Source organism: Polypterus senegalus, chromosome 8, assembly GCF_016835505.1.
Source record: "Polypterus senegalus isolate Bchr_013 chromosome 8, ASM1683550v1, whole genome shotgun sequence".
Lineage (NCBI taxonomy): Eukaryota > Metazoa > Chordata > Cladistia > Polypteriformes > Polypteridae > Polypterus > Polypterus senegalus.
The window spans coordinates 161,341,301-161,368,065 of NC_053161.1; the positions used below are offsets into that span (position 1 = coordinate 161,341,301).

Genomic DNA, 26,765 nt, shown 5'->3' on the forward strand with positions numbered 1-26,765 from the left:
CACGCGGATCGGGTAGCGACACTTGTATTCGGCGGGCCCTTGTAGAGAAGACGTTGCTGGAAAGAGACGAGGTATGTTGTAATAAAATTTACGACAAAGTAGAATGACCACATGAGAGGTGCAGAAGATCAGAAAAATACCTGGCGCGTCTCGAGCCTCAGCGGATTGTCCCGGTCTGCTTTTCACATTAACCCGGACTTGTAACCACTTGCAGATCTTGGGGTGTCAGCTTTTAGACGCAGCAATTTTTTTTTTTGTTCTCCTCCTGTATTCACTTCGCGGTGTTTTCTTCAGGGTGTGTGCAGTGCGGTGGGATTCGCTTTAACGTGGAGCCGGCCGGTGGGACCTGCAGACTGACCCTTCTTTTTTTCTTTCTGTTGTCGGATGACTGCCCGCCATGTGTGTTCGCGAGCCCACGTTTTGACGGGCACTCTGCAGCCCAATCACAATCGGAATCCCAGAAAATTTGAGCCAATTGCTAGTCCGCCCATTTAAAGAAACCAAACTGCCAAATAACCCTAGTGGCGTGATTATCAAACATCTGGTTAAGCAAATGATTCAAAGTTAGTGTGAGCAGAAGAGAAGTTTTATGAATGCGTATGGTCTGCCAACTCGTAAAACCTACGTAGCGAATTCTTTAAATATTATAAAGACCGTTTTATAAACGGTACAAAACATGACTAGAGCCCACTGGGTTATGTGTGATGCATTTTTGTAGCTTTCCAGTGAAGTGGCATCGCAGAGTTAATGACGTGCGGAAATAAATGATCAGGCTGAAAATAGCTACTTATTTGGTTGGAGCCTACTACTTATTCCCACAGCTTGTGCAAACCATTTATTTATTCTGCATTAACAAGTTAAAATATTCATCATCATTCATTTGCTATATTAAAAATGATTAATTATTAAAAAAAAAAAAGTCTGCGTTTGGACTAGTCCAGCTACCAATCAGGGCCTGAAGGATGATGGTGTGGTTAGAAATATTAAACATTGGGGGGCTACTGTAATATTCCTCCAGAATTCCAAATGACAAAGGGGCACCAGTAGGTCAGCCAGTCATCGTCTAACCGGCTATATCCTAACACAGGGTCAGCTGGAGCCAATCCCAGCCAAAACAGGGCTCAAGGCAGGAATAAACCCTGGGCAGGGCGCCAGCCCACCACAGGGCACACACCAGGGACAATTTAGGATCACCAAAGCACCTAACCTGCATGTCTATGGACTGAGGGAGGACACGCCAGTAGGTTTTCAGCAAAAACAAATTTATTGTTGAGCAACGCTGCTTCATTCACCAAACAAAAAAAAAAACTTCACAAGAAGAGCCCCCACCAAAATAACTGACAACCCCTCCCAATATTAAAGATACACACATACAGATAGTGATCTGCTGTTATACCTACACTTGATTGCCCCCCAAGTGACAAGCCTTTCCAATCCTCTTTAATAATACTACTGCCCGCAGCAGTCATCACAAGTCGGCGTCATGGTTTGAGGACATAACCCCTCTCGGCAGCCCCCCTAGATCTGACCTCGCTATCAATGAGTAGCATCACAATTGTCAAAAGTTTTCATGACAAGGCAAACTCATGACCTGTAGTGCCAGGCAAAACACTGGTGAAATTTAACAAAGCCATCTGTTTTGATGGATAACTTTGAAAGATAACGCGACTTAACAAATTAACAGGAGGGAACCCTTTAGAGTGCACATTACAAATTAATAAGTAATCCCCTTTATTCTTATTCTATATCTGTACTTGCTGGTCAGTATTCATATCTATACTCTTCCTTTTATGTACCACTAGCTGTGTAAGATGTAAAAAGCCTGGGGTCCTACAAACTACTAAAATTGTCAGGTAAAAAATTTGAAATGTCAATAATTGAAAGGAACTACTCTGGGCATCTCTGTCCTAGGAGGATTCATTTTGCTGATGTGCTCGCCTTGCTTGTGTAGTAGCAGTAGGAGGAAAAGTAAAAGGGATACCGTTCTGCCGATGTTAGTGGCTAAGCGACTTTGTCTTCCTTCTGAGGTTTCGTTTGGCTGACGCGTTAGCCTCGCTTGTGTTATGAGCTGCTAAGCGAGTTTTCTGTTTCCTCTGAGGTGAAGCCCTTACCCCGACTCCAACTCTCACTTCTGGGCCGGACAGACACACACACACACTTCCATATAGAATACTACCTGTAAAGTCAAATATAGATTTATATTCTCATTTGTGTGCTGTCTTAAGGCGCTTTTCCACTGCATAGTACGGCACAGCACGGTTCAGTACAGCTCACCTTGGTTCGGCTCAGTTCGGCTCGGTTTGCGTTTCGACTGCAGTTTAGTACCGCTTTAGAGTGGGCGGGATTATTCACGTGTCGTTATATAGTTGCGCCGCCTCTACTGCCGTGACACCGTGGAACTTTACAACAACACGCAGACAACGACAACACTTTAGCTCGACGACGCGCAAGGGTAAGCATCTAAAATAAGCACATCACTAGCTAACTTTTATCACTGTTGCAAAGCATAAAATGAACTTAACTGCCAGTGTAACATTAAAATGCTGATTCTGTATATTACAGATCTTCCACATTTTGCAAAAAAGTCGCCGCAACAGACCATCTGTTTGGACATTTAACTGTGCTTCAGAGTGGTGGGATGTGATTGTTCCCGGTTTTACAAACACTCAGTGGTTGGAGGACTTTCGAAACTTCCGCGTGTCTGTACCTTTAAAGAAAAGAATAGCCAGTGACGCAGTAATGGCGATTTTCTCCGGCCAATCAGTGACCAGCAGAGTTTACACGTCACGTTTTGGTAACGGTTCAGCGCGCATGGAACCTCGGCTGAGGTGGTACTAAAAAAAGGACCAGGTACTGTTCCCAGTGGAAAACCCCCCAAAAGTGAGCTGAACTGAACCGTGTCGTGCCGTACTATGCAGCGGAAAAGCGCCATTATTGCACCTTACTGTACTATTTACACCCACCATCTATTACACCCTACTCAACTATATGAACTTCCTGGTAGAGCCACCCACGTTAACACAGAATAATCACAGTAGAGGACTATGGGGCAGCCATTGTCACCTTCATTGATGACAGAGACTTTGCTTAAGTGTCCTGAAGGAATGGCATACATGGTTTTGACCACAGCGGTCCAGGAGCTTTTACTTCAGTTCATTGTCAGAGACTTGTCAGCAGTCTGCAAGAGGCCGAGATCTAAGCAGACAGTTTACAGCTGAGTCAACAGCATTGGTTTAAGTAGAGAAGATGCGCTTTACATGCTTGATAGAGGAGAATAAGGAGTATTGGAGGCGTCTGAAGATATAAAGATGATCTCATGAGACAGACCTGCGCGTCCTAATGGACCTCTTTCCGCCTAGAAGCAGTTAAAGGAGGTTAGAAACTGTTAGGCTGCATAGCGCTCACTCCAGTAGAGATGTCAAGAAAGGTAACGTGTTAACTACACTTGTGAGGCCACATCAAGTGAACGTTTGTGCCATGTTGGTCTCTGTGTTGTTAGACATCCTGAGCAGATGCACTGCTTTAAGGGAGACGTGAAGTGAGCCATGAGGAGTGAGTGATGGAGTGGCCTCCAAGGTGTTAAGTTAAGTTTTTGATCGATTCCTGAATTCTCCTGTTTAACCTTGTAGGGTTCCTGGGGTGATGCTATTCTTACTCTTGGATTCTTTGTTGGGTAGACCTAAACCCCAACCCTTGTCTTCTCTTCATTTCACTTACCTGTCTGGGGTGTGGAGATTCAGCCAACGGCTTCAGTGCACTTAATGCTTGTGACTCTGAAAAGATCAAACCAACGTTCACTGTTCCTTAATCTGTAGGCCTCGGGCATTGAGACAGAATCGCAAGACAAGCTGGGCAGCAGGCTTAAGCTGTCATTCGCTCACTATGAGCGGGTCAGACTTTAAACTGGTTTGGTCTCTGCATGCGATTGATGGAATGAGACCCTGTGCTTCTGGAGAGCCCCGCATTTATACCAATCCTACACCCCTTGGACCAACAGGGCCTTGTACTCTTTAAAGGCCAAGCCACCTACCCACAAACCAGTCCCTGCTCGGTGTGATGTTAATTCTTGAACCTTTCTACTAAGCCGTGTTCTCCCGGTGGCCATGTGTTAGGGTAAAAAGTGTCTCTGCTCTTTGTATACAGCCAGCCTGTGGTAGCTTAGCTGTTCGGGAGACCCCAGCTTACTCTCTTAGTCAGTTGTGACCGGTGAGGAGAGGATGTTGAAGCAGGCTGACACAGCAGGAGGGTCCTCCGCCCGAATGAAGGCACTCAGAGACTCGGTACAGACAGCAGAGTTAAGCTTTATTGTATGACGCACATACAGACTCACTTAAGATGGAACGATGAGCCCCCAGCAATGGGCGCCTTTTACTTTTATTACAATTCTTATCGTTTCAGCTATTATTCTTTCTCATCTGACATCTAGCATTCCATTGCTGTAGTCCTGCCTCTAATTGAATCCTCCAATAATTCTTAGTTAAGGGGGTGTCAGACCCCCCTCCCACTCTGTTTTAATAAGGACTATTCTCTCCCCTTACTATCTTAACGCTTGCCCCCACTATTTGCAGCCAAAGAGTTGACATTCCCTTCTCTAAGCAAGGGGCCCATTCTTCAGCTCTCTAGCACGTCTGACCTTTGGCTTACTAAAAGCTGGTGTCTTCTGGCTCGTACAAAATGATCAAGAATATATAGGCTTAAGTCTTTTTAATCCAAACTCTTGCATCTTAATGCTTACATTCTTATGTGCTTATAATACATTTCTATCCATCCATTATCCAACCTACTATATCCTAACTACAGGGACACAAGGGGTCTGCTGGAGCAAATCCCAGCCAACATAGCGTGCAAGGCAGGAAACAAACCCCGGGCAGGGCGCACACACACCCACACACCAAGCACACACTAGGGAGAATTTTAGGATCACCAATGTGCCTAACCTGCATGTCTTTGGACTGTGGGAGGAAACCCACGCAGACACGGGGATAATACTTTTCTAGTATGTGTAAATTACCAATTTTAAGAATACAATTTTTCAATAAGGAAGCATAACAACCTCTTATGGATTGCGTTGTAGCTTTTTCTTTGGAATACTAGGGGGCTCTGCCCCCTGCTCACTTTGCTTGCCAGCCCCCATGCGGGCACTACACACTACCCACTTTGCATCTCATTCATTTGCATATGGGGAAGCAGATGTAGAATTTAAACAGATTGTTATTTTTATGGGAATTGGTACATATGCATAATAGAACAAACTATTTTACATTACAGAAAGTAAATTAATCGTAGTAAAAAAGAGTAAAACATAATAAATTGAAAGAAAATTCTGTTTCATGTTGCGTTCGAGGTATTCGTTGTGTTGTATGCTTTCATTCATTAACATGCAAATACTTTTTAAACTTACACTTTTACTGTAAAACTTCAGTAAAAACAATATTTTGAATTAACCTTTCGTCAACTTCCCATCAAATTTTGATTCTGTGTTTGGACTTTCATCGTGACAATGCAACGTATAACTGCCCATGAGTGAATATCATTCGTTTCTCTCTAATAAATAAAGACTTTTTGGCATGTTTGCCCCTGTGATTTGTTAATTTTCTTTGCAAAAGTTATTCTAACAGGAAACTGTGAATGTTTTAATGTGAATAGCATATCAAGATCTCCTTTGGTGTACTACATTGCCTTTCTTGTCGCCTGTTAAAATTTTGCATGTCAAAATTGTTCAACCAATTTTGAATACAACTAATCATGTCCTATTGCACAGCTCATCACTCAGACATAAATTATGCAATAACATTACGATACAGCCTTCTTTCAACAGTAATTTGGCTGATGGAAGACCAGACGCTGTTGTAGATATTCTTTGTGATAATTTTAGTTGTTGTTTTCATCTTCTGCATCATCACTTCAGTATATTCAGTCTATTGATATGCATTTAACCAATTTGCCGTGTAACCGATCGTCATTTTTCAAGTAAATCGGTTTGACTTCATCATTTCTCGGTGCTAGGATTGCCAGTGTACTCATGTCTTCTGTTGATAACCCTTCAGGATGAAATTCTTCAATAAGATTTGGACATAATAAGTCTTCTTTTATTGGGAACTCAAGGTGGGGAAGATGTAAAAATTTATAAGAGCTGAAAGTGCAGGAAGTGTGTCGGACAAAAGCATTCATACCAATGAGAGGTGAGATGTTGACAGGAGGGCGTCACTTGAAACAATCTCTTGGCAATAGTCTCATCTCAAGACTTTCTTTTTTAATAGAGAGACATACTTTACCAACACAGAGGCATATGTAAAGTATTAGAGCAAACACGCCAATACAGTCCATTCCCATATCCTCTCTTCTGCTGTTTCTACAGAGACAACAAAAGCTGCCATTTCCAGTAACAGCTGAACAACATGGAGGAGATGTGCCTGCCTGTCCAGGGATGTCCAGATGTGGGATATAAATGTGACGAGGGGGTTTCAAAAGAGATGTGTGATGATGAAGAAGAGAAGAATCGCTTACTGCAGACGGGTCTCCTTTCCATGTTTACCGTGGAGAAAAGTTTGGACATTAAAGAAGAGGACAGAGAGTGGGAAACTGCTTACCTTCAGCAGGTGAGTCACAGCATTAAAGAGGAGGATTATGAAAGGGTGACTGTTGATATTAAAGCAGACCCCGAGTCTACATCTTATATCTCCAACGTATGGAAGGATGAAGTCATAAATGGTATAAAGGAAGAAGAAGACCTTAAATCCGAGTCTGACTTTCAGGCTTTTTATCCAGACACACAGGATCCTGAATTAGACTTCACACCCAGTAGTAGCAGCAGCAGCTCTCTACAGCATCATTCTAACCCGGTGAAGTCAGAAACTTTGGAATTTGACACAAAAAGGTCTGCAGTAGCATCGGGGTCAGGTGATTCTGGAACAGGTAGGTGCTACACAGTATATACAGAATGTTTTTAACTGATGAACACCTCCTTCTTAAATGCAGGTTTGCTTTGGTCTCTGGAGTTTACACTGTAAAGTTAAAACACTGCTTGCCTTTATCGTTTTCTTAAAATCCCATTCTCCCCTGATGTGCTGGGAATTGCCATTTTGACTGAGACTAGCAGTGGCATGCAGGGGCTAGAAGATGCCCGGGGTAAACTTCTTGATTGTATGCCCCCCTAAGGTGAGGTGCTGCCAAAGTGAATGGTAAAGAATTTGTATGAATATAATAAAGAAAGGCATATTAAGTTAGAAATAAACACTTTATTCAAATTACTGTAAATATTCATTTAAGTTTGTTTCCCCAAATTAGACTTCATCTCCGAAAACAATTGTACTACTTTATTTTTTTTTTTTTAACATCATCTGTGATAGTCGTGTGTTGTACCGTGTTAGCCATTATGAATGTATTGAGAAGTCAAGCAATATGGCACCTTGTGATTACATCTCGCCCGAAGAAGGGGCCTGAGTTGCCTCGAAAGCTTGCATTTTGTAATCTTTTTAGTTTAGCCAATCAAAGGTGTTATTTTGCTTGACTTCTCACTACATCATCTGTGAGAAATTCTTTTTCAATGCTGATTAAAGGCAGGTTGGTCAGACGCTCTTGTGGCATGAGTTTGTATTCATTTAAGTTTTGAAAATGATCTTTCACAACTTGCGATTGAAATTGCAGTGGTAAGCAGTAATCTGTACACAATGCAAATCGTGGGAAAGACATCCCTTCCGAACTGTACTCACCACTGGAGAGCATCCTTAGGATCAGGAGGAATTGAATCTGAACCCCCCCCCCACCACCACCACCACAGCTCTGAAGGAACACCACAGAGTCAATAATTTCATCATATAATTGTTGAATGTTCCTCTTTTTAATCTCTCTCTCTTTTCCATCTTCAATTGTGACTCAATGCAATTCCAGAAGAAATGAAAATCAGTTTCCAAGATCTTGAGGAAGAACACTGCGGTCTTCAATTCCCATTTTCAATCGGTTCATAATCTCTACCATAACTCTATTCATTTCTTGCTGTGCCATCAGTCCACTGTCTCCTGCTGATTCTCCCGCCATTCTTCTTCTTCTCCTTCTTCGGGTGATTGGTATTTCCCATTTTTCCACAATACTCATTAGCTTGAATGTATTGCATTCTGGGTAATTTAGTCATTTTCCAAATTCAGGCTTTGACTCGTGAGTTCAATTTCCTGTCCCATGTGAAATTATCATCCATCCATTATCTCCAACCCGCTATATCCTAACTACAGGGTCACGGGGGGTCTGCTGGAACCAATCCCAGCCAACACAGGGCGCAAGGCAGGAAACAAACCTCGGGCAGGGTGCCAGCCCACCATAGGGCACACCAAGCACACACTAGGGACAATTTCGGATCGTCAATGCACCTAACTTGCATGTCTTTGGACTGTGGGAGAAAACCGGAGCACCAGGAGGAAACCCACACATACACGGGGAGAACAAACTCCACGCTGGGAGGACCCAGGAGGCGAACTCAGGTCTCCTAACTGTGAGGCAGCAGCGCTACCACTGTGCCACCGTGCCTGAAATGATCATAGTTTTCACAATGTTTCCAAGCTGTGCAGGGCCCCGGTCAGACCTGGTTGCGAGCACTTCTAGTGCTTCACTGAGAATGAGCTATAATAGTTTAAATGTGTTCATATTAACTCTCTCGCGGCTGATGTTAACTTTTATTGAAATTCAGGAGTAGAGGACGGTAATTGGCTGTAAACTGCGACAAAACTCACCCCTATGTTTCGGTTTGACTCTCTTTGCTTGAAGGAAAGTTACGTAGCTTTGTTGATTTGACCTCGATTCCCTGCACGTGCAGTGAAAAGCAAACAGCCTCTAAAATGGCAGCGACATGTGGCAAGACTAACGTAAATGTGCAAAGCAAAATACTCCCTGGACACGTTGCGTATGATTGCTGAGTCAGACTCTGAGTTTGATGCAAGTGATCTGGAGATGGAAAACGAGAGTGAGGTACCAGCATCAGCCTATCGGTCCCCAGGTCATTGTGGTGCTGAACATGTTTGTGTAGCAGATACGCCTACAGCAGTGATCACCTAGGTGGACCACCACTGATGATGACAAAAGGTACAAACCATATTGCGTCACACGGAGACTGCCACCGTTGCCCACCTGCTGTGCAAAGACGGAGAGGTAGCCGGCCTGCCTTGCGTTCCTGCTGGCCATTGAGCCACCCCTGCACAGCCACTGTTGCCAGAGATGCCGAACAGGTGCCAACAGCAGCCACAGCACATAGCAACAGACATTTTATGTTGATTTATGTGTGAAACCAGTGTGCTTTTCAGAAAGCTGAGTTTTTTGGAAAAAATATTCAGCCCTCAAAGAGTTAAATTAAAATTCTTGTCGAAACGGGGCTCTCCCAGAAAGCAACACTCTTTGGATTGGATGCCCCACCCCCTCCAAGATATGGATGCCCGGGGCCATCACCCCCTCGGCTCACGCATGCCACTGTACTTACATTTGGGGGACAGTTCATTAGAACACTCCAGTTTGGAAACAAATTAAAATCTGTTTTGCCATTTAGATGGCGCTGATGAGTGATTGTCCTTCATTAAAGACATCTGCTATTGTACATCTTAACCATTTGTATGGAGTAAACTTCATTTAAACCTATACCTGATTTAAATGAGAAAACAAATTGCCCAGGTCTAGCATTAAGTACAGATGTGGTGAAATGTTGACATTTGTTGTGCCACTTACCTGATATTCGAATCCAGAACTGCAAACTAGTGATACAAAACTGAAAGTACAGGCCTCTTTGAGCTCTTTGACTTTACTTAACAATCATGGCGCTCTTACCAAGTCCTAAAACGACATCAATGTGGCCTGGCATGGCAGACAGGATATACATATGTGACTTTGTGCTTAACTCCATTAAAGACCAAGTCAGCACACACAAAGCCCATGTGATGGAGTAACTAGCGACTCTCCCTGACTCATTAGCCTGTTGAGCCCCCTTTTTAGCCTCAGCAACTTGACCAAATCATCCGGTGTGTTCCGTGGCTTAGTTGAAAACGGTAAACTTTTGAGCTTATTGTACAGGGAGATTCTAATAGGTGGAGCCCCCGAGTTATGATGCGTTACTCATGCAATAATGAAGCGATAGAAACAAATGAAATGCAGTGCACACTTTGATAGATGTGTAAACGATCCAATCACATTCGGTGTTGGAAATGGTCGCCGCCTTCTTGCTTAAACAGATCGACATGGCGCTCCATATTGGCAAAGGTATCCGCAAACATTGTGGGGGTGATGACAGCAATTTCCTGTTCAATGTCTCGTCGACAGAAGAGCACCGTGCCGCACTTGTTTGTACATTTATCCAGGAATACTGTGATCTTTATTTTGTTTGGATTGCTTCATTTTTAAGACAGTAATATGTCAAAACTCGGAGCCCCGGCCATTAGAATCACCCTGTAGAAGGTTAAGCCACATTATTGGACTTAATTCACATTGTGCGAATGCAAAACACATGTCTTTTTGTGCATTGATAACATGTTTTTAACACATTTAATATGTCTGTTGTAAAAATTGCTATATAGCGCCTGACCCGACACAGATTGGACACGGGAGGCACGTGTAAAATAAAAGGCTTTTTATTCTTCTTCAGCTGGAGGGCACGTCTTCCCCGTACTCCCCCCAGCCACAACACAGTCCCAAACACCAGTATAGCACAAGCATAAACACTCTTCTCTGGCACCACCAGCCCTCCCTCACAACCTTGTCTTCCTCCACCTGACTCTGGCCAATGAGTGGTGGTTGCTGACTCCCTTTTATAGGTCACCTGGAAGTGCTCCAGGGGCCTCATGTATAAACGGTGCGTACGCACAGAAATGTTGTGCAAGAACTTGTCCACGTTCAAATCGCGGTGTATAAAACCTACACTTGGCTTAAAGCCACGCACTTTTCCACGGTACCTCATGCCTTGTCGTACGCAAGTTCTCTTTGCGTTTTGCAAACTGGCGGCACCCAGCGTCAAAGCAATGGTACTGTTCTTGTGTGATTATTCATTATTTTCATGACGCGGCTTTATAAATACACAGAAACTAACCACATATTGTTTATTAGTGTAATGCATCTGATTGTAATTAACTCGTAACAATATAATGGTCCAGGGAACAGCCATAGTATTCCAAATACCATAACTGCTTTAGCGTTGTTACTCTCACTTCTTCTTCTTCTTCTTCTTCTTTCAGCTCCTCCCATTAGGAGTTGCCACAGCGGATCATCTTTTTCCATATTACTCTCACTGCACCACTCGGAGTATTTATATCACTGTATCTGAGTGTGAATCACAGCAGCAGCTGATCGGAAAGAGAATTATCGGTATACAGCATCAGGCACACGCTGTCTCTGCCACTGCAGAACGTTTTAAAGCCTTTCCTGTACAGACCTCGCGGTTCAAAACAGTTTAATCCCAAGAACTTTAAATGCACTCAATCAATTGCTCCTTGTAGAACGGTTTGTACTTATAAGTACAATCACCCCACTGTAAACTTGCACTACAGTTATAATATCTCACAACCTGGGCCACTTTATAAAGCGCGTATTTACATATGATGACGATATCATTTTTAAGGTGAAATGCAGCAAAATATATTTATTAAATTATACAGATAAAACTTTAACTTCATTTAAATAATCTATATTCTTCACTGGGAGTGTCTTTAAGGACAGACTAATTAAACATGTACTACGAAGATATTTCAATGTTCTTTAAACGTTTTGTAGAATTGGCGCTAAGCTTACAGATGGCTTAACTTCTATTACAGAGCTGATTGTATGGCGATCGGTTACTTGGGGAAAGAAAAGCAAGGACTGCAGGACGGCTACACCAACATATATTGAATATAAAACAGAAAGAGAAAATAACAACACAGCTAAAAACGCAGCGACAAATTTCGACAATAAATTATTTCATCGAAGTGAAACACATGTTTAATAACGTGCTTTAACTCCTATCATCATGAAAATGATATCACGTATACATCTCAGTATTTTAGTTATTCAGAGAGCTGTAATATCACGAATGTAATGGACTCTGTGTCCAGTTGGAGGAAGAGAGCCAGTTTAAGAAGCAAGTAGTGATTCACACACATAGAGCACATAGAAGATCAAATACAAAACAAAGCATTTAACATGCTACTTTAATTACGATGTGATTTGAGAAACTGATTAATTAAACGATTTTAAGATGAAGTTTATGATGTTCTACTAATGACAAAATAAACTACGTGATTAAAGTGGAAAATTCGAGATTAAAGTTGACATTTCGTGCTTTTTCCCCACCGTGTGCCTTTTTTCTCTGTACCCTAATAAACTTTCATATGACACTCAGACAGTGGGCTTACAACTCTTCTTTTCACGGCAACTTTGATATGTGACTTCTTTTTATTTCCGGCACTGTGCGATTTTGTGGATGTGAGCTTTCAAGTTTCTCCAACACGCTATGTCACTCGATCAACTTCCTTTTGTTGATTATATTACGGTTTATTTGAACAAATAGTATGTTTTTCCTTTGCCTCCACTTGGTATTTGCTGAAATTCTTATATTTTCCCCGTGCTTTTCCCATTGTCTTTTCACAGAAGGCTGCGCTTAAGGGCGATTTATATTGATTTGCATATTCAAATAGGCGTAATTCTGGGAGGATTTGGGGCGTTACAAAATGCGCGTGCACAAGCATTAGTTTTCACGCTGATCGGGATTTATGTAGCAGAAGAACGTGGAAGTTGGAGTACGCACAGATTCCTACATCTGGATTTTTCTGTGCGTAAGCACATTTCGGCTTTTGTGCTTACGCCATGTTATAGTGCGAGTTCTACGCATGGCGTTATACATGAGGCCCCAGGTGTTTGATCACCAAGATCCGGCGGCACTTCCAGGTGTGATGAAGCTGTTGTCCACACGGGGCTCAGGAGTCCCAAACACAGCACCCCCTGGCGGTACCTGTGGGACCCAACAGGGCTGCCCCCAACTCCAATTCCCAGGGGACCCTGTGGGAAACTGAAACATTACACCAGCCCAGGGGGGCGGCCATCTAGCGTCCAGGGGGTGGTATTGCACTGTTCAGGGCTGCTCCCCCTGAATACAGTGTGCAGGGGCATCCCGACTGGGCATGGACGCCAGGCGCCTGTCACACTGTTTAATCACAAAATGACAGAAATATGCTTGACCAGTGCATGAAACTCAAAGTTCCCCAGTTTAAAACAAACAAAACAATCCCAGCAGACATTTTCTTTTCACATGCAGACTTTGGGTTACGTGTTGAGATGTGACTGCTTTCACAGTAGTGATGACCATTCTGGCAATTACAGTCCAAAAGATTCATTGGAGATGGAGGTGGTATTGGGTGCCTCTAGAAAATGGAAAAGGGGAAAGAAAATGGAAATGGGGAACTTGCCAGAAGGTAGAAAGGGTTGAACTTCTGTGTTAGATAGATAGATAGATACTTTATTAATCCCAAGGGGAAATTCACATAATCCAGCAGCAGTTTACTGATACAAAAAAAACAATATTAATTTAAATAGTAATAATAAAAAAAAAAAAGCATTTACTCCCCCGGGTGGAATTGAAGAGTCGCATAGTGTTCATCTGAAGAGAAGAAATGCAGTGACATCAATGATAATTTGATTAGACGTATCATTGCATAGAAAGCCTTCAGCAGTTCACATTTATAAAAAGACACACAACACACACTTGCAGTGATGTGTGTAGAGTAGCAGAGGCAATAGAGCAGACATTAGGAGGTTTGTCTTTACACAGAGAACCATGGACACCTGGAATAAGTGACCAAGTAGTGTGGTAGACAGTAGGATTTTAGGGACTTTCAAATCTCGACTTGATATTATTTTGGGAGAACTAAGTGGATAGGACTGGCGAGCTTTGTTGGGCTGAATGGCCTGTTCTCATCTAGAGTGTTCTAATGTTCCAAAAAGTCTAATATGAATATTTTGCCAGTAGACCTTACATTAGAACAATCTAGATGTTAACAGGCCATTCTGCCCAGCAAAGCTCACAAGTCCTAATCAATTCATTCTTCTAACATAACATCAAGTCGAGTTTTGAAAGTCCCTGACGTCTTGCTGTCTACCACACTACTTGGTAGGTTATTCTAAGTGTCTATCGTTCTTTGTGTAAAAAAATAAAAAAGACTTTCCAACTGTGTCCCCGTGTTCTTGATGAACTCATTTTAAAATACAAGTCTTGATCCACTGGACTAATTCCCTTCATAATTTTAAACACTTCAGTCATGTCACCTCTTAATCTTCTTTTGTTTAAACTGTAAAGGCGCAGCTCTTTTAATCTTTCCTCATAACTCATCCTCTGTAGCTCTGAATCCGCCTAGTCGCTCTTCTCTGGACCTTTTCTAGCTCTAATGATGTCCTTTATGTAGCCTGGAGACCAAAACTGCACCCAGGACTCCAGTGGAGGCCTCACCAGTGTCTTAGAGCCTGCAACAGATTTAGCACAGTAAACTGTAGACATGTGACCAAGACCTATTTGACCGGCTAACGATTGACAGTAAACAGTCTTCATTTAGCTGCACTGATCTGGTTTACTCAAATGATCATTAAAGCCAATCGTCACTCTTGTCAAAAGCAATACAGGAGATGTTTTGTGTATAATGTCTTTCTGAATTATTTTTTATTAATGAAACGATTACCTCGGAAATGTACATTTTATTATGGCAATAAAACGCCTGTCTGGAAGTGTCCACCTCCCCCACGTGAGATCCCACCCACAAATAACCTTTTTATAAATAGAGATTGAAAGTTCATGCAAAAAGACCCCTTTCTCTGGTGCAGAATCATTTCCATGTAGAACTGGGTATAAGATGCCTAATTGGCAATAACCAGCTTAATCTTCTTCTTTCAGCTGCTCCCGTTAGGTGTCGCCACAGCGGATCATCTACTTCCATATTTTTCTGTCCTCTGCATCTTGTTCTGTTACACCCATCACCTGCATGTCCTCTCTCACCACATCCATAAACCTTCCTGTTTTCCTCTTGCCTGGCAGCTCTATGCTTAGCATCCTTCTCCCAAAATACCCAGCATCTCTCCTCTGCACATGTCCAAACCAACGCAATCTCGCCTCTCTGATTTTGTCTCCCAACCGTCCAACATGAGCTGATCCTCTAATGTCCTCATTTCTAATCCTGTCCGTCCTCGTCACACCCAATGCAAATCTTAACATCTTTAACTCTGCCACCTCGAGCTCTGTCTCCTGCTTTCTGGTCAGTGCCATCGTCTCTGCCCATATAGCATAGCTCATCATTCCAGTAATACTTTGGGGTTTCACCATTTTATAGTCAATAACAGTCCTAATTTATCCAGTCATGCTGGACCACTTTCAAGAGAAATGACCAATAAACACTTTAAATATCACATTAATAATATTGTTCATGGTTGGGTTAAGTTGGTGCCGATTAAAGCAAGTTGCCGCACCCACCACACAGCACACCACCCGGATTGAGATCGGAGTGCAGCCCTGCAACATGTGACACCTCCGCACCACACTGAACAGTGGGAGGTTTGTTACAGTGGCTGGAGTGCCAATGCTGTCACCAACCCCCAGGTTTTCCCTGCAAGTTTCAGGACCTGCTTGCAGATTAACGTCACCCCCAGAAATGAGAAATTGCAGCTTTAAGGGCCTTGCTCAGGGGCCCAACAGAGTGGAATGACTTCTGCCATTTTTTAGGATTGAAACCGGCAGCCTTCCGATTGCCAGCCCTAGCCTCAGAGCCGCCACTCCGCCCCAATATCAGATAAAGTAATAAATCACCGTATCAGAATCTTCTTCAGAAAATAATTCCAGTTTTGCCCCTGTGTTGTATTGAGACCTTCCGTAAGAGATCCGTGGTCACCCATTTGCTTTGCTTTATGCTGATCACGGTTGTGCAGCATGAATCTTTTAGAAACACCATGACACGAGCTGCTGTCCAGCATTCTTAAATGTGTGTTTTCATTTCTGAGTGCCAAAAACGTCACATCTGTTTTAGTTTAGTTATATTTTCAGCCAGTCGGCGCCGACTGAACATGCAACAGGACTTTGTGAATTTCCACTTCTCGTGGTGTCTGAGGGCTTTGTTTGTTTGTACAGAGTTCTGTTGTTTGTTGTTACACGTTATTTGAGGTGCCGTGTAGTCTATAACTTAGGGCTTAATTCTAACTCAATATAGACTTTCTCCACATTCTAAAGTTTATACTGAAATGCCTACATTTACAGTGTCCACTTTAGGAAGTTCTACATTTTTTTCCCGTTTTTATGGTTTAGGTGTCTTCTGCATTGTGTGTTTAATTTACATGAGGCCTTTCGTTACCACTGATATGTGCGTGATTTTCTATACTCACGACATGCATTTGAGACCCGCCTTGAAGTGGTGTTTCCAAACATTATGAGATGGCCTTAATACATAAATAATCAGGCAACACATCCGTTTCAGGAAGAACAAAGCAGCTCACATCAACAAGATACTGAGAAAGTGAATGATTAAACCAAAACCAAACAGATGCGTCAAACTTTACAGAAATAAGGCACAGGCGCCTGGCAGAGTCAACCTGACATGCAGGAACCTCGTGGTCATTGCAGATGCATTATGGGATACCTGATGACTCAAACCTTCAAGTCACATTTAGTACTAGGGTGTTGTACCGTGTTAGCCATTATGAATGTAGTGAGAAGTCAAGCAGAATGACCCCTTTTATTGGCTAAATAAAATGGTGACAATATGTACGCTTTCGAGGCAACTCGGGCCTCTTCTTCAGGCAACTTGTCCTACAGAAACTGGAGTTCCCTGTGTTTAGATAGATAGATAGGTAGATAGATACTTTATTAATCCCAAGGGGAAATTCACATAATCCAGCAGAAGTATACTGATACAAAGAAACAATATTAAATTAAGTAGTAATAAAAAAAAATTAAAATAAAATTAATGTTAGCATTTACTCCCCCGGGTGGAATTGAAGAGTCGCATAGTGTGGGGGAGGAACGATCTCCTCAGTCTGTCAGTGGAGCAGGACAGTGACAAAAGTCTGTCACTGAAGCTACTCCTCTGTCTGGAGATGACACTGTTCAGTGGATGCAGTGGATTCTTCATGATTGACAGGAGTTTGCTTAGTGCCCGTCGCTCTGCCACAGATGTTAAACTGTCCTACTGTACTTCCACAATGGAGCCTGCCTTCTTAACAAGTTTGTCCAGGCGTGAGGCATCTTTCATCTTTATGCTGCTACCCCAGCACACCACCGCGTAGAAGAGGGCACTCGCCACAACCGTCTGGTAGAACATCTGCAGCATCTTACTGCAGATGTTGAAGGATGCCAACCTTCTCAGAAAGTATAGTCTGCTCTGACCTTTCTTACATAGAGCATCAGTATTGGCAGTCCAGTCCAATTTGTCATCCAGCTGCACTCCCAGATATTTAAGGTCTGCACCCTCTGCACACAGTCACCTCTGATGATCACAGGGTCCATGAGGGGCCTGGGCCTCCTAAAATCCACCACCAGCTCCTTGGTCTTGCTGGTGTTAAGGTGTAAGTGGTTTGAGTCGCACCATTTAACAAAGTCTTTGATTAACTTTCTGTACTCCTCCTCCTGCCCACACCTGATGCAGCCCACAATAGCAGTGTCATCAGCGAACTTTTGCACGTGGCAGGACTCTGAGACATATTGGAAGTCTGATGTATATAGATTGAACAGGACCGGAGAAAGTACAGTCCCTGGCGCCCTGTATTGCTGCACACAATGTCAGACCTGCAGTTCCCAAGACGCACATATTGAGGTCTGTCTGTAAGATAGTCCACAATCCATGCCACCAGGTGTGAGTCTACTCCCATCTCAGTCATCTCAGTCAGCAGAGGTTGGATGGTGCTGAAGGCGCTAGAGAAGTCCAAAAACATAATTCTTACAGCACCACTGCCTCTGTCCAGGTGGGAGAGGGATCGGTGAAGCATATAGATGATGGCATCCTCTGCTCCCACCTTCTCCTGGTATGTGAACTGCAGAGGGTCGAGGGCGTGACGGACCTGTGGCCTCAGGTGGTGAAGCAGCAGCCGCTCCATGGTCTTCATCAGATGTGACGTCAGAGCAACAGGCGGAAGTCATTCAGCTCACTAGGACGTGATACCTTTGGGACAGGAGTGATACAAGATGTTTTCCAAAGCCTTGGGACTCTCCCCTGTTCCAGGCTCAGGTTGAAGATGCGCTGTAGAGGACTCCCCAGTTCCAACACACAGGCCTTCAGCAGTCGTGGCGATACACCATCTGGACCCGCTGCTTTGCTGGCACAAAGTCTTTTCAGCTCTCTGCTCACCTGGGCTGCTGTAATTGTGGGTGGGGATGTCTCACCTATGCTGGTATCAGCAGAAGGATGGTTGGAGGATGCAGTACTCCGAGGTGAGAGTGGGTTAAGGTGATCAAACCTATTAAAGAAGTTGTTCATTTGGTTTGCTCTCTCCACGTCTGTCTCGATGGCGGCACCCCTCTTCGAGCTGCAGCCAGTGATAATCTTCATCCCATCCCACACTTCCTTCATGCTGTTGTTCTGCAACTTCTGCTCCAGCTTTCTCCTGTACTGCTCTTTCGCCCTGAGCTGGACTCGGAGTTCCTTCTGCACGCACTTGAGCTCATGCTGATCACCACCTTTAAAAGCCCTTTTCTTCTGGTTCAAAAGGCCCTTGATGTCACTTGTAATCCATGGCTTGTTGTTAGCATAGCAGCATACTGTTCTTACTGGAACTACAATGTCCATACAGAAGTTGATGTAATCAGTTGTGCATTCAACAGCCTCTTCAATGTTCTCACTATGTGACCCCAAGCAATATATCCCAGTCTGTAGTTCCAAAGCAGTCTCTCAGAGCCTGCTCTGCCTCAGGGGACCACTTCCTGAATGATCGTGTAGTTGTAGGTAGCGCCCTCACTCTTGGTTTGTATTGAGGCTGAAGCAGAACCAGGTTATGATCTGCTTTCCCAAGCGCAGGCTGCGGGGTGGCACTGTATGCGTCTTTAACGTTTGCATATAGTAGGTCGATAGTCCTGTTTCCACGAGTGTTACAATCCACATACTGGGAGAAGGCAGGTAATGTTTTGTCCAGCGTTACATGGTTAAAGTCTCCAGCGATTAGCACAAGTGCCTCAGTGTGCTGCGTTTGTAACTTGGCAACTGCGGAATGGATGATGTCACTCGCCATCTCCACGTTCGATTGAGGGGGAATGTAAACAATAACAACAATCACGTGTCCAAACTCTCTGGGCAAGTAATAGGGGTGCAGACTTACGGCCAACAGTTCGATATCCCGAAATATTCCTATTTCATTTTTGCTTTACAGCCTTAAATGAAAACATACACAAAATATATTTCTTCCCAGCCTTACTTACTCAATGCATCCTCAAACATCCAAGTCAAAGATATCACAGCTACAGTTCAGAAAAATTATAAAAAATCAGAAACAAGACATACAGAGATTAACAAAGGATCACGAGCCCCCCAAGTCAATGTCATTTTGTTGACCCACCTTTTGCTTTAATGACAGCCTTGAGTCTGTTGGGATTCGTCTCTATCAGCTTTGCACATCTAGATTGAGCAATATTTGTCCACTCTTCTTTACAGTTTAACTGTTCAAAGTCCGTCAAATTGGATGGTGAGCGTTGGTGGTCTGCTATCTTCAAGTCTTTCCACAGATTTTCAGTGGGATTTAGGTCTGGGATCTGACTGGGCCACACCAGGACATTCACTGTTTTCTCCATTAGCCACTGTGTGATCAGTTTTGCTGTGTGCTTCGGGTCATTGTCGTGTTGAAAGGTGAACATTCTGCCCATCTTCAACTTTCTGGCAGAGGGTAACAAGTTTTCCTCCAGAACTTGACAGTAATTTTGCCCCATCCATTTTTCCTTCTACTCTAACGAGTTCCCCAGGCCCTGCGGCAGAGAAACACCCGTACAACAGGATGCTGCTCCCTCCATGCTTTACTGTAGGTATGGTGTGTTGTGGATGGTGAGCTGCATTGGATTTCTACCAGATGTACCGTTTGGTATGAGGCCAAATAGTTTGATTTTGGTCTCATCTGACCATAAGACCTTTTTCCACTTGGCATCAGAATCTTCAAAGTGCATTGTGGCAAAGCTCAAACGAGCCTTAATGTGGCCTTTCTTGAGAAGTGGCTTTTTCCTTGCGACCCTCCCGAACAAGCCACAATTGTGGAGCGCTTGTGAAATTGTTGATGCACACTGTGACCACTTTCTGACATCAAATCCTGAAACTCATTCAACGTGGCCATTGGCCTCTTGGTAGCCTCTCATCAGTTTCCTCCTTGCTCTTCCATCCAGTTTGGAGGGACGGTCGGATCCAGGGAGGGTGCTAGTAGTACCAAACACTTGCCACTTCTTTATTATGGACTTTACTGTGTTCCTTGCGATTGATAAAGCCTTTGAGATGTTTTTGTATCCATCTCCTGCCTTATGTCTGTCCACAACTCTATTCCTGAGATCTTTTGAAAGTGGCTTGCCACCCATAGTCAGTTGTTTGCTGTCAGTTGCACTACCAAGCAAGGGAATGAATGCTCCAGGAACAGCTTCACTAATCACACGGATTACAATTGATCACAAGTGAAAGGACACCAGTAACCAGGGTCTGCAATAGAAATGGTGGGCAGTTACACCTGATTGAGTTGAGGAGGGGGTGTGATCCTTTATTAATCTCAGGATTTCTTGTTTTTGATTTTTTAAAATTCTTCTCAATTGTAGCTATTATATCTTTCACTTGACATTATAGATTGCATTGAGTAAGTAAAGCTAGAAAAAAATATTGGTTTATGTGTTTTCATTTAACGCTGTAAAGCAAAAAAAAAAAGGGGGGGAAATCTCAAAGGGGGGATTCTTTTCTATACCCACTGTAAGTAGATAGCAGTCCATTCCTTCTGGTTGACTGTTTTGTCCATTATGTTTGAACGTCATTGAGTTGTGGCTCTTTGTTCAAGCTGAATGTTTAACTGGTACCAGAAGAGGACCTCTCAGGGGTGTTACTTGGTGACTGATTGTTTTATCAGATCAGAGACTGCATTCCATAGAGACATTGTGGAGGGAAAACCAGCACTCTTGCTGCAATTAAGAGTGATGACTGGCAGTTTGCCTTTTAACAAAGGTCTTGTGTGCCCAAGCATAGCAAAATGGCTAATGCTAGTCTGTCCTACGCCAAATCTGGTTGAAACATCACCAACCTCCACTTTGCTGCATATAGTCCTGCATTGTGGCATGCTGTTCATATTGCAATAACTTTATATTTTTTTAGGAAGTCCATTATCATTGCTGTGGGATGACACTGACTCCGCATGGAGTACCTTCCTCTTTGAAGTAGCAGCTTCTCACTGTGATTTGAGTATAAATTACTTTGTAACACAAGTAACGTAGTAAGAGGGGTCCTGTTATAAGATAGGGGTTGATAAACAGATGGCACCAAAGAACCATTAAATTGGTCCTTTATCTGCAACTGGAGGTCACAGAGCCTCCATATTTTGTGTATTTTTGATAACAGACAAGGATTTTGAGCCATCAGAAGAGAGTGACAGTGTGTACCCTGTAGCAACAAATAGAACTGTGTCATCAGTGTAACGTATTGTAGTGAGTAAATAACAATAACAATATAATAACAATCTTGTATCCTCTTTAAAAATGTATGACCTTCCTATTTGGATTAGTTTCACCCAGTTTGGGTATTGAAGCATGATTATGACTTAAATGCCCGTTTTGTATTTCAGCAGATTTACAAGATGGTGGTTTCTCCTTACCTTTGTTCACTCAGACGTCTGAGGCTATGAGGAAAATAACATCTGGATCAGGAAATGGAGCAGCAGATCCTTTGAAGGGTACATCTGTGCCTGTGGTGAGGCTAACAAAGACAGACGCAATTGGTACTCACCTACCGGTATTTAATGCGGTATCATTAACTTCATTGGTCAGTCAGGAAAGGAGAAGTAGTAAGCGCTTATTATGCACAGTTAAATACAAAGGGAAGGAAAGTTGTGCAGTGCGTAAGCTGTATTGTCTTAAATGTGGCAAAAAATTTTCCAGCCAAAGTAGTCTTAACAAACATGCAAGAATTCACACTGGAGAGAAGCGATTTTGCTGTTCTGAATGTGGCAAACGCTTCTTCAGCCACTGGCAACTTGTGATTCATGCAAGGTTTCACACTGGCGAGAAGCCGTATGGCTGTTTTGAATGTAATAAACGATTCACTAATCGTAGCTCTCTTCAGATGCACAGGATATTTCACAGTGGAGAAAAGCCGCATCACTGCTCTCAGTGTGACAAACGATTCGCCACCATTTCCCATCTTCAAATTCACACAAGACGTCACACTGGAGAGAAACCATATGGCTGTTCTGAATGTGGCAAACAATTCTTGTGCAAAAGCAGTCTTGATATCCATACAAGAATTCACACTGGAGAGAAGCCATATCAGTGTTCTGAATGTAACAAACAATTTTACACCCGTGCCCATCTTAAGATTCATACAAGAGTTCACACTGGAGAGAAGCCATATCAGTGTTCTGAATGTGACAAGCGATTTACCACCAGCAGCTCTCTTCGGATGCACTCAAGACTTCACTCGGGAGATAAGGTATATTACTGTTCTGAATGTGACAAACAATTCACCACCAGTACCTATCTTCGGAAGCACACAAGGCTTCACACTGGAGAGAAGCCTTATCACTGTTCTGAATGTGACAAACAATTCACCACCAGTGCCTGGCTTCGGAAGCACACAAGGCTCCACACTGGAGAGAAGCTGTATCAATGTCCTGAATGTGACAAACAATTTATCGCCAGTTGGCAACTTGAGATTCACGCAAGACTTCACACCGGGGAGAAGCCATATTGCTGTCTTAAATGTGGCAAACGATTCAACTATAAGGGGAGTCTCATAAGACACACTAGAATTCATTTAGGACAAAAGCTGTTTCACTGTTTTGAATGTGACAAGCATTTCTCGAGTAGTAGCTACCTGAAGATACACAAAGCAATTCACACTGGAGAGAAGCCATATTGCTGTTCCATTTGTGACAAACGATTTGCCACTAGTAAGCATCTTAAAAAACACACAACAGTGCATCTTAAAATCCACACTGGAGAGGAGCCCCGAGAGAAGCCATATGGCTGTTCTGAATGTGGCAAACAATTTTCAAGTAGTAGCTATCTTAAGGTACACAAAACAATTCACACTGGAGAGAAGCCATATTGTTGTCCTGAATGTAGCAAACGATTTGCCACTAGAAAGTATCTTAAAGTACACTCGACAGTTCACACAGGAGAGAAGCCATATGGCTGTACCGAATGTGGCAAGCAGTTCTCTACCAAGGGAAGTCTCATTAGACACACTAGAATTCACACTGGAGAAAAGCCTTTTTGCTGTTCACAATGTGAGAAACAGTTCTCTACCAATAGCAGTCTTGCAAGACACATTCGATTTCACAACCGAGAGCCCTTCTCCTGTGCAGAATGTGACAGGCAATTCTCTACGAAGAACAGTCTTGTGAAACACACTAAATTCCACACTGGCGTAAAACCCTTTAGCTGTTCAGTATGTGACAAGCAATACAGTACTCGGAGAAGTCTTATGAAACATGCTCAAATTCACACTGGAGAAGATCATAAGGCAAAAGAAAGTCAAGCAATCTGTTGATCATCTCCGGCATCCGAGTGTCTTTTCTGTCCACCTTTGGGAGAGTCAATGAACACGATGAATCTGTAGTGGCGTCACTCATGTGAGCGTGGCACACACTGCACCCTTTCACATATTCAAGAAACAACAGTGCAGTTGTCAGTACAAGTGACAGTTGTGTAACCTTTTGACTTGAGGATGAAACCTGTAAACCTAGTGGTCAGGGTGCCTATAGTTTTGAGCAGAAGAGGGAGAAAGTGACTGTTCAGGATGGCTGTGGTCTTCATGTCTTCTTTTTTTTATGTGCATGAATTTGAGCTGACCAGAAGAAAGCTGTGTACCAGTGATATTCTGTGCCAACTTCATCACCCTCATCATGTGAGGTCCCATGTGAGGATTTTATGCATTGAAGACAGACTGCAAATTACACTCCTAGAAGACAGAGCGGTTAGATGAAGTTATCCAGACTCTCCTCAGATGGAAATTGATGAGCCATCTTGCTGATAGCCTGAAGTGGGCACAACACATTTTGGTTGTCCGTGATATTGACTCCAAGACAATTAAATCTGCCAACCCACCTTACAGCATCTCCCTTGTGATACAAGTAAGTGTGCAATTTGATGTCCATGCAGAGAAATGAATCTGGGAGCTGACCAGAAGAAAGCTGTGTACCAGTGATATTCTGTGCCAACTTCATCACCCTCATCATGTGGGGTACCACATGAGGACTTTATGCAGCCTTTGAGGATGGACTGCAAATTACACTCCTGGAAGATAGAGTGCTTAGATGAAGTCGTCCAGACTCTCCTCAGATGGAAATTGATCAGCCATCTTGCTGATAGCCTGAAGTGGGCACAACACATTGTGGTTCTCCATGATATTGACTCCATCCTTTATCCAACCCACTATATCCTAACTACAGGGTCATGGGGGTCTGCTGGAGCCATCCCAGCCAATACAGGGTGCAAGGCAGGAAACAAACCCTGGGCAGGGTGCCAGCCCACCGATATTGACTCCAAGGCAATTAAATCTGCCAACCCTTCCTACAGCATCTCCCTTGTGATACAAATAAGTGTGCAATTTGATGTCCAATCAGAGAAATGAACCTGGGAGAGGATCTTTGTGTTTTCTCAGAATATGCCATTTTTGTTTTGTTTGAGAATGCACAGTGTGGTAAATGGCTCTTACAGCTCTTACAAAGGTGCCATATTTGAACACTACCACAAGTATCCGCATCAAAAAGAAACAATGTTGCTGTCCTGTGTGTGGTAAATAATGCTTAAGAGCCGTACCAGAAATCTCATTAATAATATAAAGAGGCAGTGCATCCCAAGGTTGAAAGATGATTTTGGAATGATAAACTACATGTGGAGATCAATCATTACCGGACGGAGGGCTCTCTTCATACTCTCTCAGCACCAACCATACTTAAAATGAGTATTTCTGGGGTACTGGAGTTTAAAGCACAAGGAGGCCATTTTCACCACCGACATTTGACTGAAAGCATGAGCCTGAAAAGGCCAAACAACCTGCCTGTGCTGCAGATAAATGGCTACCATTGCAACGTTTACTGATCTCGCGGAGTGCATGTAAAATTATAAATATGAAGAATTAAAGACAGGAGGAGTCACAAATGTTCATAGTTGCAGACAGAGGGATGGTGAGATGATTGGAACTGCAATACAAAGTAATGAAATGTGATGAGAGATAATCAACTTGTGATCACAAAAAGCAAGAGAATCAAGACCTACAATTAGAGAAGTGCGAGTAAAACCAACACAAGGATGGACAGGAGAAGACGCCACATAATTAAGAAATGGCTACTGAGTTCCATCAGGATGGACACACATGTAGATGAGCAGAATTATGGAGGTAATTTTTAAGCACAGAATTGAAAACCTCGGGCCGAAATGAAAAGTAATATTGATTATGAAATACAGAGGTAAATTCAATGAACATAGAAGTAGCATTATGATTATGAAATATTTACCTCAAATTCTTACATTCCTTTTCCTACTGGAATTTTGATTTTTTTTGTCATTTATTAATTCTACTGTTTTTCATTTTTTTATTATTACTTTTGTATGAGTTAATCTTCTACCTATCAATAAAGTTTTTAAAGTAATCAAGTTGTATTTAGGCAAATTGCCGACTTCTTTTGAATCTGTAACTGCCTTCTCAAGATCCCTTTTTCTGGTTCTTCAATGCTGTCTGTTGTTAATGTTTTAACTTTCAACCTTTTCAATTGAATTCTGTAATTTATGATTTGAATTTCACAGCCATGTCTTTGTAACGTTAACTGATTGGTCCTTTGAGGGTTTACAGCAGCATAGACCTGATGGATGGCTGAGAAGAACAAGTTACTTTTTGTCATTTTAAGCCTTGAATTGTATATCCATCCATTCATTGTCCCGCAGCTGGCATTTATCTATTTTAGGGATGCACAGAGGTGGCTGTAATTTGACAGGAGTCGGGACAGAATGCCAGAGGGGGCAACACATAAAGACACATTTAAACACACATCAGCATCCTGCCACACTCTTGTAGTCTCCAGTTAAGCTCACACATCATCGCGTTTTTTGAATGTGGCAGGAAATCCTGGGGCTGTGCGACTGATGACTACTACTTCTTCTTCTTCTTCTTCTTCTTCTTCTTCTTCTTCTTCTTATTGTTCTTCTTATTATCCTTCATCTTGTTCTTCTTACCATCCTCCTTCTTGTTCTTCTTCTTATCATCCTTCTTGTTCTTCTTATCATCCTTTTTCTTGTTCTTATCAACCTTCTTCTTGTTCTTCTTATCATCCTTCATTTTGTTCTTCTTCTTATCCTTATTCTTCTTCTTATCAACCTTCTTCTTGTTCTTCTTATCAACCTTCTTCTTGTTCTTCTTATCAACCTTATCCTTCTTATCATCCTTCTTCTTCTTTCGTTTTGCTGGCGTGCTGGCCCCGCTTGTGTTATTAGCAGCTAAGTGAGTTTTCTGTTTCCTCAGAGGTGAAGTCCTTAACCCAACTCCACCTCTCTTTTCCAGGACGGACAGGCAGACATACACACTTTCACACATAGATGTTTATATACAAGATTCTGGTTCTTCATATACATTTGAGTT

At 42.8% G+C, this 26,765-nt stretch overlaps 1 protein-coding gene across 2 annotated transcripts; it reads left to right on the plus strand.

Annotated features, from left to right (window-relative positions):
- Positions 1–24,790, plus strand: LOC120533252 (zinc finger protein 431-like). Of its 2 annotated transcripts, none has more exons than XM_039760044.1 (3): positions 1–71; positions 6,359–6,915; positions 21,754–24,790. In XM_039760044.1, exons 2-3 carry the CDS (start codon positions 6,399–6,401, stop codon positions 23,676–23,678), a joined length of 2,442 nt encoding a protein of 813 aa, XP_039615978.1. In that variant the 5' UTR covers positions 1–71; positions 6,359–6,398; the 3' UTR covers positions 23,679–24,790. The 2 variants fall into 2 exon arrangements, with proteins under 2 accessions (XP_039615978.1, XP_039615979.1); XM_039760045.1 differs by having other exon boundaries at positions 21,757–24,790.
- Positions 24,791–26,765: the final 1,975 nt, after the last annotated feature.